Source organism: Anser brachyrhynchus (genome assembly GCF_964034855.1).
Source record: "Anser brachyrhynchus genome assembly, chromosome: 7".
NCBI classification, from domain to species: Eukaryota; Metazoa; Chordata; class Aves; order Anseriformes; family Anatidae; genus Anser; species Anser brachyrhynchus.
In genome coordinates, this window is record NC_137701.1 from 25,903,816 (window position 1) to 25,917,734 (window position 13,919).

The following is a 13,919-nucleotide window of genomic DNA, read 5'->3' on the forward strand; positions in this document are numbered from 1 at the left end:
TCAGGGCACAGCGGTGCAGCGGGAAGCGAGACCACCCCTCGGTGTAAACCCTGCAGGGACAAAACCTCGAATCCTTTCGGAAAGGGCCTGGCGCTGGGAGGGACGGCTTGCCACCCCATGACAGGAGGCAGCAATGGCGTGAATGCGTTCCTGGCTGGGCGGTATTTCTTTGTGCCACTTGTATGGTGGGAGCAAACACCTACCCCTGATTTTAAAAAGGATTTGGTTACGTCTATTTGGAGCCTAAAATACACCCCAGAGCCAACAGAAAGTGACGCTGAAATCATATAAGACTTCTCTCCCCTCCAACAGCATCTATTTCCAAGTCAAACCAGGGAGCACTGCAAATCCTTCCTGCACCCCAGTTTGATGTGTGGGCATTGCCAAATCCAAATTCTGGTTGTCAATACAGATCCTGGCCACAGGTAAGACAACCAGGAGCCAGGTGCCAAAAACTAGCACACGCAGCAACCTCCATGCCCTACCATCCTTCATTTCACCCCGCATCCAGCGCATTCACCTCAGCTCTTGAGTTGACACATTTAACACAAAGGCTGCGCTGCTAATTCCCTGATGGGAATGAGTCACGACCACCCTTTTATGCTGTGCACTTTTGCAGCGAGGACTAATATCACACCGGGGGAGGCAGAAGCAGGCTCTGTTCTCCCTTCGCTGCCTAGCTCCGCATCTCACTAATGTCACGAGGAGTTACCTACGCTGTGTGGAAAAAACAAGCCTTATGCATCGAACAAAGCGCTCTGCTAATGAGGGTTGCTTGCTAATAGGGCACGCACACTGTCATTGTTTTGCAGCACATGCTGGCTTCTATTGTATTAGCTGCATGCTAATATAGGCAACCATGCCAGACAAACACGTGCACATGCTCACTGACAGGTCAGAAACACCTCCCGTCTCCCTTCCTGGCTTTTCACAAATTCTGCAATTCCTTCCTCCCAAACAAGCTTCATTTCAAATGCAGTGACATGACAAGTCCAATTCAGCTTGCTTTTCTCATGTCAGTCTTTAGAGTTTCCCTCCCTCCCTCACTCTGCAAAGGCTGAGGCAGGAGAGGAACCTGTGTTTTTGCATGTGGTTGTGCTCTGAAGCAGACACTAAACAAAGATGCCTAAATGCTTCAAACCATATGCCATTTCCATAGTGACACAAACCAGCGCTTTCTTGAGGCTTGGTTATACAAAGCCAGACCTCACAGACAGCAGCTATGGAGGGCAATATTAACGGCTCTATTACACGCACTGAATCAACAAGTTATTTATACAGACATTAGGATTTTGTCCCTGTTCACACGCATGTTATTCTAAAAGACCTCTATAAATCCACTGATATCCCCCTATTCCTACACAGGAGAAGCTGAGATCTGAACCCTATTGCAGGGCAACAAATAAAAAAAATAGGTTTATATGCAATAAAATTCTGGTAGAATACTGACATAAAACATTTGCAATGGTCACATACTGCAAGTGTTGTTCTCAGACAACCCAAGTGCCTGATGTGAGAAATAAGAGGACATCCCTCATCTGGACCTGCAATAGGAAAAGAGAAGAGAAACCAGACTGCAGAGCAGCTTTCCCACAGGATAGATCAGCCATTGAACAGGATTCTCCACTCTTTAGCACATGTTCATTATAGACAGTTTCTCTGAAACTGGAAATGTGACATTGTTCTAAACCTTGTGCAGCAGAGTGATCCATCAGACCCGGTTAGTCTATTCCCAGAATATTTGCACAATGATAATAAATACCTAAAACTTGCCCTCGAAAACTATTTTGCTTTATTACTGAATATAAACCTCTTTGATATTGGCTTAACCTAAGTAAAATTACCAAATACTTGCAAAGCAGTATATTTGTGACTAGCCACATCTGCTGTGTTAATGCTGTGCCATTCTCCCAAAGGCACCACTGGCTGGCCTGGAGGCAGCAGCAAGTAAAATCTCAGATGGATTCATAGTGTCACCTTCTTCCCCTTGAATTCCCCCTGCTATCAATAGCTACAAGAAACTGAACTGAAGAGTACTAGTCCACCATCATTACAAATGAGATTCGGACATTGCTGCAATTAATCTTCCTGAGTCAATAGGCACGGCTTGATAACCCGATAAGAAGAGCACACGGGAGAATGATCAGAGGGGATCCAAAGCCTTCGGATGACAATAGTTTTCACCAGCATACACAGTGCTGCCAAAACAGCAGTGGTTCATTAGTGGTTCCAATACTAAATAGCTTTTATTTTAGTTGTATGCTCATTCAGTTGAGACATCAGCACAACGTTGAACATATCTCTAGTATGCATGTTATATAACACATCAGTGTTAAATTTTTCCAATTATCTTAAAAAAATATAGGGGCCTGAAAAAAACAAATTCCAGAATTTTTCTTCTGTAGGAAATTTTCTCTTTCTTTTCTGATTCTGAATGAAATGAGTTCAAAAACTAAGATATCCCCACACAATAGAAATTCAAATTTCTAGAGCTTCTAGAATTAAAAATAGATATTTCTTAAATAGCTTCATTGTTCCACCAGTCTGTCAAGGGAACAGTATTTTGCATTTATAGGCAAACTAAAGGAACACATTTTAAAGAACCAAAAATAAACCTACCCAAATAAAACCAGCTATAGGAAGCTTGCTCCTGGCAACTGTCAAAAATGTATTGTGTTACCAATCCTTGAGATTTTACAGGGAATATTTGGATTCTGAATCAAGCTGCAGGCAGCTTAAGGAAAAGATCCATCTGTCATGTGATTTTGGAAGAAATAGGAAAGAAAATCACCTCTAGCTTGACGAGCAATATACTGAAATGTAACTCGGAGATATGGCATAATAAGCACAGCTCTTCAGGCAATTGCTAGGAAGATTTCTCTGCTGTTACAGAGCCTCTCTAAAAACAGTTCCCCATTACTACTAGCTTGCAAAGTACCAGTGGCTACCAATTCAATTACACTGCAATCCAAACTCTCAGAAGATTAGCCAAGAAGCTCTTTCAGCAACCCCTGCTAATGAGGTCTCCATGGGCATGTCTAGACCACTCAACGGAGCATGGTACTGACACATCCACAGCCTACTCTGAAGGGTATCACACTTCCTCGGGGAGAACATGAGTTACATGGCCTTCTTCTGGCTCACATCTGGCAGCAGAGTCCCCATGCTTGCACAGAAATGCATCCAGCACAGCTATACGGCTCCGTCCCTCCCAGCCTTCCTGTGCAGAACAGCTCCAGCATCTCTGCACTTGCTGCTCAGCTATGTCCTGAGTCACCCAGGGGCTGCTAGACTTCACACAGAGTTACGCTATTGCTTCCATGATAAACTACCTGGCTCTTTAACTATGTTCTTAGAAGTTTTTAGATCCAGAAGTCCCCAGATAACCTTCCCATACAATCTATATATAGGCACCAGTTCATTTTTCTCTGCTGTCTATGACTGCCAGATGCTGTCTGCTGCCAGCCAGAAGAAACCAAGAGTTCTGGAGCCCAGAGCTCTGCACCACAGCACACATGCCTGTGTAATCTGCTGCCAGTGGGCATTTTTCCTCTTTGTGTAGAAATGAATACATTTGCATAAATGCAGTGAACAGGAAACTGCATTACAGCCTCAGAAGTCGCTCATGACCATGCAAAGGATGATGAAGAAGATATAAATGGAGCTGACTTTCTCTTGCCTGTCTCATTATTTTATTTTATTTTATTTTTTTATAAAAGCATTTGGCATTATTGAAACCACAGTTATACTGCTAACTTTGAGCATAGTTTTTACCAGGTTTAATTGACTGCTTTCTCCCTGTTTTGGACTAATATTTCATCCTACATTGTATTTTAGTCACCCAACACAAAGGGAGAAATCCAGTATGCCTGGTGAGCTATTCCATTCAACAACCAGGTAGGTCACAAAATTAAAAAAACTAATAATAATAACAAAATCACCCTGGGACAATGCTCTGTAAGTGCTCATTATCAAGCAGGGCTCCTAATTTATGCCTAGCTGTTTTACATCAGCACTGAACTTCATGCCAAACTTTAGAACAATGACATCCAGCAGAGCTGGAATCTGTATAGGAAAGCGCTAGGTTTTTATCCTGAAGGCCAAACAAGTAGCTGTTTGCAATTCAGTTTGGCCTGACTATTCCATTACCTCACTTAATTTTAAAGCAGTTCAAGTAAAACTACGCGGGACTGCAAGATCACAGAATACCATTTTTTTACCCGCAGTGGATATTCTTACTGAATCCGCTGGATATTTCACAGGACAAACACTATAATCATATTATTCAATATATTTACACTTAAAGATCTTTTTATCTCCAAGAGCCATTTGAAAACTCTGAACTGACAGCATCTTGGGAATAGAACTATGGAGGAAGGGGAGACTCAAGACAGGACCACCAGAGTACAAGTTGCATCTCAGATGAAGAACATCACCTAATTTTTGTTTTCCAATAGAGGACATAGGCCATTGGCTTTTTAGGTCTCCTTTGAAACCCTTTTCTTTCAGGAAATACCTTTATCTCCCTCAGAAAAACAGAAGAAAGGGATGATTCTTAAATGAACTATACACATTTACATAAGTTAGCTTTGATGGCTCAAAACCTGTGTTCAGGTGTTTAATCATCTCCCAAAAGTTCTTTTGGAGGAAAGCGAGCATAGACACCCAAGAACCGGAACACTAAATAGCTTCCCAAATAGCATACTGCAAAGCTCAGCACTTTTGCTTGCATATTTGCTCACATTTTACCTAGCTCTCCACTTCCATAATAATTCAAGAATAGCCCACTGCACCTTGGCAAAATGGAGCCTGTAAAACTTTCAGGTACTAAATGCAAAACTCAGCTGTAGCTGTGAGTACAGTGCAGTTCAGGAGGCTTGAAAGCATCTCCACAGACCTGAGAGCAGCTTATCCTCCAAATGCAGATGACAAGCACCACCTTGCATGAGAGCACAGACCGCCCAGCTCTGCATTTACAGAATCCAGGCGGGTTGTTTGTCTGGGTGACCCCAAACAACGCAGGGTTTGGCAGGAGAGGGAGAACACCAAGGGGACAGCGTGCGAGCCAGCTTCCACTTCTGCTTCATTTCACTTTGGTACAACGTTTGGTTAGTTTGGGTTAGAAACACCGGCTGTTTACCATTAGTTGAGCTGAAGGCTTTTAAAATGCACAGCGAGTGCCATCTGCAGGCTGAAGTTCATACTGGTGGGCCTCCTCCTGCTAAAAATGCAGATAAACCTGCCTGATAGGAAAGCAGAGAAACGGAGAAGGACTACAGGAACGTTTGTTGCAGATCTTTGGAATCACAAACCACTCAGCCCTGCGGCAGCAGAGTGCCGCATAGCCAGAGGTGTTTCCCCACCATCTTTCCAAATTCTCTGCCAGAACAAACGCAGCGATGCTCTTTGTGAGCAGAGAAGGATGACAAAGCCACCTTATCCTCCGATTGCCAGGAATACCAGAAGAGAGAATGATCTGTGGCCTCTCTCTCATATACAGCAGCCCCTCTCATATACAGAGAAGAAAAGGGTTTCCAACATGTAGAGCTCAACTCAATAGTGCTCAAGTGCTGGGAGACTTGGGGAGCGCAACCCAGACAACACAATTTTCCCACTGTTTTTCAGGTAAAAGCACTGAATATGGAAAAGCTAGAGAGTCTAAAATGAAATTATCTCTGGATTTACAATCCTAATTGGCTGAACGAGGGTTATTTGATTTACACAAAGTAATCTGAGACAAGCTGTCATTGCAGGAACAGCTACATCTACAGAGTGGCGCTTATTTGTTGATGGTTACCTTGATACCTACCTTGCCATTAATGCCCAACTGCTCAGGTTCTCTGTGCAGGAGGCACAGTGCCTAAAGCTGGCATTATCAGGGTGCAGCCAGAGACCAGCATCAGCACTGGCAGAGAAACAGTCACAGGTATACTCAAGATAAAAACCTCCCTCCCAGGAGTTCTGGCTTTCTCATCCAAATTCAAACATTTCCCATCTGTGTGTCCCATGTAGAATAAATACGGTGAGAAAAATTGCTAGAGCATTGTCTAAACAGCAGTTATGAGAGAAAGGGACCCCAAATTGTATTTCCTATTGCCCACAATGCATCGCTCGAAAATCACTGACATTTTCCAAGCGCAGCTGTATGCAGGAAGGTGATCTATTTGGGCCATGCCTGATTGGATCATTACATCCAGATTTATAAATCTGTGAGGTTTCTAATCAGACATAGAGGGAATACATTCCACCTCTCAATCTAGTGCCTTGGCAGGTCAGTCAATCAGAGCATTTCTCAGCACAGCAATCCCAGATACAATTCTCTTCTTTACATGCAGCTAGGCAGCATTCAAAAACATGAACTTTTTGTCCACTGTTGCAAATACCACAAAAATTCGTGAAAATTGCTTTTAGTTTGACCTTTGCAAATGCCTTCCTCAAACAGTAGGAGATAAGAACAAATATATCAGAGCCAAAAGAAAGTAGATGTTGAAGAATAAATTTATACTGTATGGCAGACTATGTGTTATTTTCAGAGAACTGCCAGAAGCAAGAAGACTTGTACTGTCAGTCTCACCAGGTATGTGAGTATTACAGTTAAATATATATATATATATATAAAATCATTAGCAGACAATAACTGACATCCTGATGAGAGGAGTGGGCATACTCTTCAGTCTTTTGTTTCAGGATCTTAGCATGTGTGCTTTGTTACATGGCTGTATCAGGAATAAGCGATACCAGTTATCCACCTTAGCCATGGCAAAGTTATTTACTATCATGAGAAAAAAAATAAAATTAAACAAGTTAAAATGAATTAATTATAGACCAACTCTAAAGAGTTAAGCATCAGGAGGAAGGGAATCAGGAAGAGTAAAAACTGGTCATAATCAGAGTGGGGAGGAGATTTATTCCTCAACACAAAATTGACCTCATGGAAAGCTTCTGCAGGAAAACTCCAGGTGTGATAAATTTATGGCCCTCCCTCTTACCCTTGCTATTACTCTTTTGAAAGCAAAGAATATTATATTCTCAAGTCCTTGACCTGGGATAAAGCCTGAGATTCCTTTCACTTCCCCCAGCCCATGTCCCCATGTCCATTTGCCAGCCTCACATTCCAGTGTCACACTGCAGACAAGCTTCATAAATTAGCAGTGGTGTTCTGGTGGTGTGAATGCACCAGAGGAAGGGCCCAGGAACTATTCCAATCAAAGACAGGGGGAAAGTAGCTGAGTTTGACTTCTGTCAATTATTTCTAATTAGGAAGAACCATAAAGTTCATAGTCGGAGCACAGGACTGCTCACAATTGTCCAGGCGGAGGAACAAGACACACATTAGTGCTAAGTGAGTGAAAGCAAGGTGATCACAGAAGTGAAGGAATCATATTCAGAGGAACATAGAAGGGATTCTATACCCATATGATTTATATTTTTCTCTCCTCTTTCCATCCTTCCGCCAAACGCCCACCTTCATTTGAACCCATGGCCTCACATCCAGTGAACTAGATTCACAAGCCCTTTACTCCACGCTGAATTTGGCCGTGTGAAGTGAATAGAGATGTATCTGAAGTTATCCAGCCTGAGATATTTAATGAAGAGGACTAATATGAGGGGTAAGAAACTCTTACGTGAAGTAATTTCATTCTGACTTACCCTAGTACCTACACACAGACACCTCCCTAAATTACATCGTCCAGTGGAGTAAGCCTTATCTGAGCTGTTGTTTCCAATGTGCAGACAGTTCACAGAATCACAGAATATCCCAAGCTGGAAGGGACCCACAAGGATCATCGAGTCCAACTCCTGGCTCAATAGAGTACCACACAAAATTCAGAATTCAGGGAACCGCAGCGCACCAGCAACACGCTGCTCCGCCTCGTCCCCTTCTCACTGCAGCGGGAGGAGACAAAATGGCGGCCGCTGCCGGCCTGTCACTGGCCTGGGCATTCAAGTCCTTCTTGACTTGTCAAGGCATACAGAAAGTGGAGTTCTAGTCCAGACCTTGAGGGTTAAGATTCAGCCACAATTTTAGCACTTCTAGGAGACCTGCTATTCAACTAGATATTAGACGGGGTTCCTATCCATTTTTATTTTGGTAAATTGACGTTTCCCTTCTGTCATTTGGCTATTACCTCTGTTTCTTGCTATGTGTGTTACAGAACCCACTTTTAATTGCTCTGCAACAGGTGAATTAAAACCGTTTGGTGCATTTTCAAAGTACGCTTATTGAAAATACTCTCCAGCTCCTGTGCTGCAAGACTCAGTTGCACAGCTTGCTCCCATCTCTGTTGTCAAGACAATGTTATTCTTCTGTCTTTCCTCACCTGTTCTTAATTTGTCTCCTACATCTCCAGTGAGGTAGTACTCAAGGAGGAGGAAAAAAAGAAAAACAACAACAACAACAAAAAAACTGATCCAGTAATGTGAGATATAACTGGAACTGTGAAGCTAATATATCATACGGGAGGGGGATTCAGAGAATATTAATGCCACAAAAGACACTAGATCACCTAGTTTCAGCTCCTGTGTATTACTAGACCTTCATTCTCATTCAGTTACCATTAGTATTGCATCCAATAATGGCTATCTGACTTAAACACATCTTTGGGAAGGCACCTTATGTTGATTTCAGGATGAAACCTCCCACTAACTTCTGCTTTTGGATGGGCCCTGTAAGACTGTGGTTTGCAGCCTCCAGCCTAGGGCCTATTTTAATCCATTTGCATAAGTTAACTCTAGAATTTCAAATCTATTGTCAGAAGTTTTAAATCCACAGGAGGTCTTACAAAATTTTAGAGATCCATCAGTCTAGAACTGCTGCTTTCAGACTGTGTGATTTGTCAGTGGTATGCAAAGATACCTCATCACAGCTGAAAGGTAACACTGAAATTCAATATCAAGCCAAGGAATATGAGTTTAGAGTGATAGCTGAATGTCTAATTAAAAGAAGGATGTCGGCAAACTGAATGGATTCAAGGAAATAGTTAACAAAAGAGCGTTTAATAAGAACATGTTAGCAGATTTAAATATGCTTAACGTGGATAAGAGGCACTTAGGAGAAGACAAGATAACATTCAACAGATATTGCAGGGCTGTTATTTCATCTCCTTCCTTGGCATTTACCTCCTTAAGTGAGATAAGCAAGACTAAAGGGATATAAACAACAGTTTATATACATATGTATCTATATACTGAATATCAGGGAGAGAAAAAATAAAAATAATCCTGCCAGTAGCTGCTGTCAGGCAGTGAAATAATTTCCCATGGAGCACAGTGAAAGAGTTACGTCCGTGTTGCTGGAAACATCTAAAACTAAACTAGGCCAACACATGGGAAAGTTACCACAGAAAAATGAAACCAAAGTCTAAAACATTGTTGTCTTATGCCACAGTGAAATATTTGCGCAATAACCTGCCTGCATTCATCAGGAAGGCAAAGCATTTAATCTATGTAAAGCAGAATGTATCAATCAGGATTTTATCTAAAATACCCAATGCAGGAGTACCTTCACAGGAGACCAATTTCTGACAGATGATGCTTCAATCTAAAACAAAAAGTGTAACATGATCTGGCAGGCAGAACTGAGACTGGATAATTTCTGGCCATATTTTTTTTTTTTATTAAAAGAATAAAAATAATTGGTCCCTGGAAGAACTTATCAAGTTTCCTCCTTCATTTAAATTCCATAAGTAAAGGCTAGATGTATGTTTAAACATCTGCTATGACCATGCTTCAAGGAAAAGTTATGGGCTTTCAGGCAGGAATTTTGGCTTCATACCAAAATTCCTCGTCATGCCTTGCTTGTGCTGTGCTATGAGGAAGATCCTGTAACAACAATAATAGCTATCCTCTCATTCTGAAACAAATAAACAAAAATCTTTCTAGGCAACAGGCTGTACTTGCACAGACCCACCCACTGCAGTGATTTTCTAATTGCAACTGCTGCTGCTACCACACGTAGCATACAAACTGTGCAAGGATCCTGGTCAGCTCCCAATGTTTGAAGAGAGCAGTGTGAATTTACCAGGCCCCCGAAATTCCAGTAGATTTTTTCTTAATGTATGAGAGGAGTAACAAAAATCAAGCCAGAAAGCAGAAGTCTTTGATTCAGACTCTTACCTGTGCTACCTCTTCAAAATCATCGTGTCTTTTCTGCAGTGCACGTGCTCTATGTAGAGACTTCCCAACTCCTGTGTGTTTACTCAGAAAGGCTTCCCCATGATTTTCAATCCAGTCCAGTACCTGTCAAAAAAAGAAGAGCATCCAATTACCTCTCCTGTCTCAGCAGCACAGAGCAATTGTTGGGGTGAGGATAAAACAGCTACAGAGGTATAGCTTTATGTTTGCAGTAACTAAACACATGAAGATCTGTCAAGATCTGTTCCAACAAGATAGAAGATAAATGTTTATAGATGTTACTGGTAAATTAGGATTATTGGATTTTTACTATTCAATTTGTTTTAAAGTGTAGCTTAGTTATTTGAGCCTGACAGACATTAAGTATTTACTTTCCCATAAATGAGTTTTGGGGAATGGGAGTCGGAAATCTGGAATCTTTTGCAGTAAGCATCCTCCCCTTAAAGCTCCCTATGTAAACCAAAAAACAATGATAGCAGATTTCACATAAACAGCAGATTCCAATAGGAAGCGTCTTAAATGAGTCCAAAAGCATGATGGAGAGATCAATTCAAATTGATTTTGAAATGGGGAGAAAACATCAGAGTAAGTAGAATGAAAAGGTTAAGAATCCTTCACTGCAGGCCACAGAACATTGACTGAATGCACCTTTCAAGTCTTATCAGGTTTCCAGTTCCAAATGTAACTGAAACCTATGGAAAAGTAAAGTGGCAAATCTGATATACTGAGAGCTAAAGAAGATTTTCTTTTAAAAATAGATCAACTGTATGACTGCCATCCATTTGGAGCTCCTTCACACAATAACAGTGGCACAATTCTGCTATTAAACCACCAAAATTTAGATTAAATCTGTTCAGGGTCTGCTACAAGCTGCAATACCTCAAAAATGGTGTTTGATGCTGTCATCTTGGGAAATTTCAGGATGTGATCTCCACCCTTCCTCAATACACAGACACTAAGAGAATGACAGTAACAGATCGGTACTGGTTGCAACCACGGGTCCCAGCGATGGTGGCCAGGGGCTGCAGGAGCCGCGCAGGAGCTGCACCAGCTTGGCCTGAGAGGGGCTCTGCTACTGGGCGCAGAACTGGACAGGAGAGAGCAGCTGTGCGAGGAGCCGTGTGTTGTGTATGGGGCTGATAAAGGAGCAGATATTATTGACAAAGCCTAGAAACCTAAGAGTGGAAAAATTGAAGACGTGATTTTTTTCTGTTTTAGGCAAGCAGAGCTATTTGATGGCTTGGTTGTAGAGAATATAAACTACCTGGGCTTTCAGCCTGTACTTTAGACCCCAAGCATATTTTAATAAACACATAAATAGATAGATAAATAAATAAAAAGTTCCAAGTCCAAACAAAACTTTATATGCATAGTTGTTTTTCACTCCCATTTCTTTGCTGGTAAAAGCATTCTTTTAATCAGTATTTTGTGCTTACAAGGTATTTTTCATTTACAGAATACAAAGCAGTTCACAAAGTGGGGTATCAAAACACCTCAGGTCCTGCTAGAACAACACGGATTTGGCACAAGCATCACTGTGGGGATGAGGAAGCAGATCCAGGTGTGTTGGCAGCCCAGTCACCGCTTCCTGTTTCCCTTTATCTGATCAATTCAGCTTCTGGTTGCTCTCGATGTAGAGCCCCAAATACATCCCTTCAAACTTTGGCAGCCAGATGCTGGCTGGTCTGCTAAGACTATAATATATTCTTGACCAGGAACGTGTATGTTAGTTGTAATAACATAAATTATTGAAGCGGCCTTCTAGCATTTGTGTCATTAACAGTCTGCAAATAATTCTGTTAACATCCTCTTTCCTCTTGTCAGGAGTTTTCAACTTATCTATTAAAAATGGAAGCAGAGAAAAACTAAATTTTTGAAAAAAAAAAATCTAATGAGGGCTAACTTTTAAATATGATTTTAAAAATTGCAAATAGCTATAATTTAAACAATACTACATATGAAGTACGTATGCTTTCCATCCATTAACATTTGACAGCAATGCAGTGTAATTCTACCGTAAATTATTCTAAAGACTTTTTCATGTTTATAGCATAAAAGTAGTGCTCACATAACAGTTAAATTTTCAACCCAATCAATGTTAGGTTGGGTTGCTTTAGTCACTGTTCGAACGACTGTTAACAGAGATCGCTGCTTTTATTTTATAAAGGGATGTTTCAGTACATGCTGCAATTCAAAACAAGTAATACAACATGTGATGCTTACTTTAAACAAAGATGACAACAGAAACAATGAATCTAGACGAGAGTACGGGTCCAAATACGGATGCTTTCTCTCAACAAAAACAAACAGAAGTGCTAGCGCAATTCACAGGGAATCAACCTTTTTTCCAGGTCTCACTCAGGAGGTGGCAGCTCTTGCAGCAAAGTTTCGTGTTGCATTTGGGCAGTTATTCTGTGGTGCTGATGCAGAAGGTGATTCACCAAATCCTTCCTGTTACATGAAAGCTTCCCACTGAAGTCTTCTATTCAAATATTGATTAGGTTTGCAAATCCTTTAGTTTATGAGATTAGGTATAATATACCCCCCTGAGGTGGTAAAATCGTACAGCCACTTAACAAATCAGCACTAGGTGGGAAGACAAGATAAAAATCTATACACCATCCTCTAATGACACTGAGTGTAACACCCTGTTTGACTACCTCTTTCCTATGCCATTTCTCTGCTGAGGGTGCCACATTTCAGATTTCCCAGTCCCTACCTGCTCTTTCAAGAGTTCTGATTCTAATTGCTCCATAAATTCTAATTCTGCCACAATTCCCACAAGAAAAAATAAATCATGACTTTAAAGAATAACTTGCTTAACAATATTTTCTGTGGCTCTGAAACCCGCAATAGCATATTTGACCACTCCAGGCGTCAGTGTATTTGTTTTCACAGCCATTGTCAGATACATGAATGCTATCATTTTATTTTGCTTAGAATGAAAAAAAAAAGAAAAAAGAGAGAGAGATGAGAGATTAAGAGACAAAATGAATTGCTGAGATGTCCCAGGAAGTTGGCATAAGACGGAATCTTAGTTCAAGGCTCCACTAATCTGTCAGCCCTAACCGTTAAAACAATCCTCAGCATTAAAGCATTTGCCCTCTAATAAGCTCACAATAATTGGCAAGCAGGGAGAAATATCACATCTTTGCTTCCATTCTACGAGGCACGGAAAGTTTGCACTAAATGAGGAGCTGAGATATGGAATAACAGAGCAAAGCTACAACAAGAACATAAATCAGGTACAAGAATAAGACAGGTACAGCAGCACTTACTTCCAGAGAAAACAATGAGAAATGTTGAGCAATTATCTACAGCAAACACAGGAACAGCTCCGGAAGGTCATAAACCTGAAATCACCAGCACTTGTAAACATTTACCTGTCAGTGGGTTTGGAGATTTTCTCCCTTATGCTAAAGAAAGGAAACATTTTTAGAAGTAGCATAACTGTGTAATAATTCAAGATAAACATTAACATTTTAATTGAAAGCATGGACTTTTTAACTTACTCTACTGCTGAAAATTTATATCCTGAGATACAGTTAGCCATTGAATTTATGGTGGCTTAGTTCAAATAATTTAATTACGCCTTAAAAATATAAACAGCTTGAAGATGCTGTTAAAAAGGCAGTTAAGAGTGTTTTCCAAATTACATCTTCAAATTTCATAATTATCCTTTATTGCCAAGCTATTCTTTTCTTAAAACAGCTAGAAAAAGGCTGTCGGTCACGAATCGGCTGGCAATACAATACCGCACTCCAGACAGGTCCATCATCTGGGGT

General features: G+C 41.0%; 1 protein-coding gene across 28 annotated transcripts in view; it reads right to left on the minus strand.

Annotated features, from left to right (window-relative positions):
• Nucleotides 1-13,919, minus strand: part of KALRN (kalirin RhoGEF kinase) — a 502,773-nt gene that overhangs the window by 221,023 nt on the left and 267,831 nt on the right. For all 28 annotated transcript variants that reach the window (XR_013953438.1, XR_013953439.1, XR_013953440.1 and 25 more), the window contains one exon: nucleotides 10,117-10,239. Coding sequence is in view for 25 of the 28 variants with exons in the window: in XM_080599249.1 (XP_080455375.1) it covers nucleotides 10,117-10,239 (123 nt within the window). In the remaining 3 variants the exon portion in view is untranslated. The remainder of the gene's footprint in view (nucleotides 1-10,116; nucleotides 10,240-13,919) is intronic.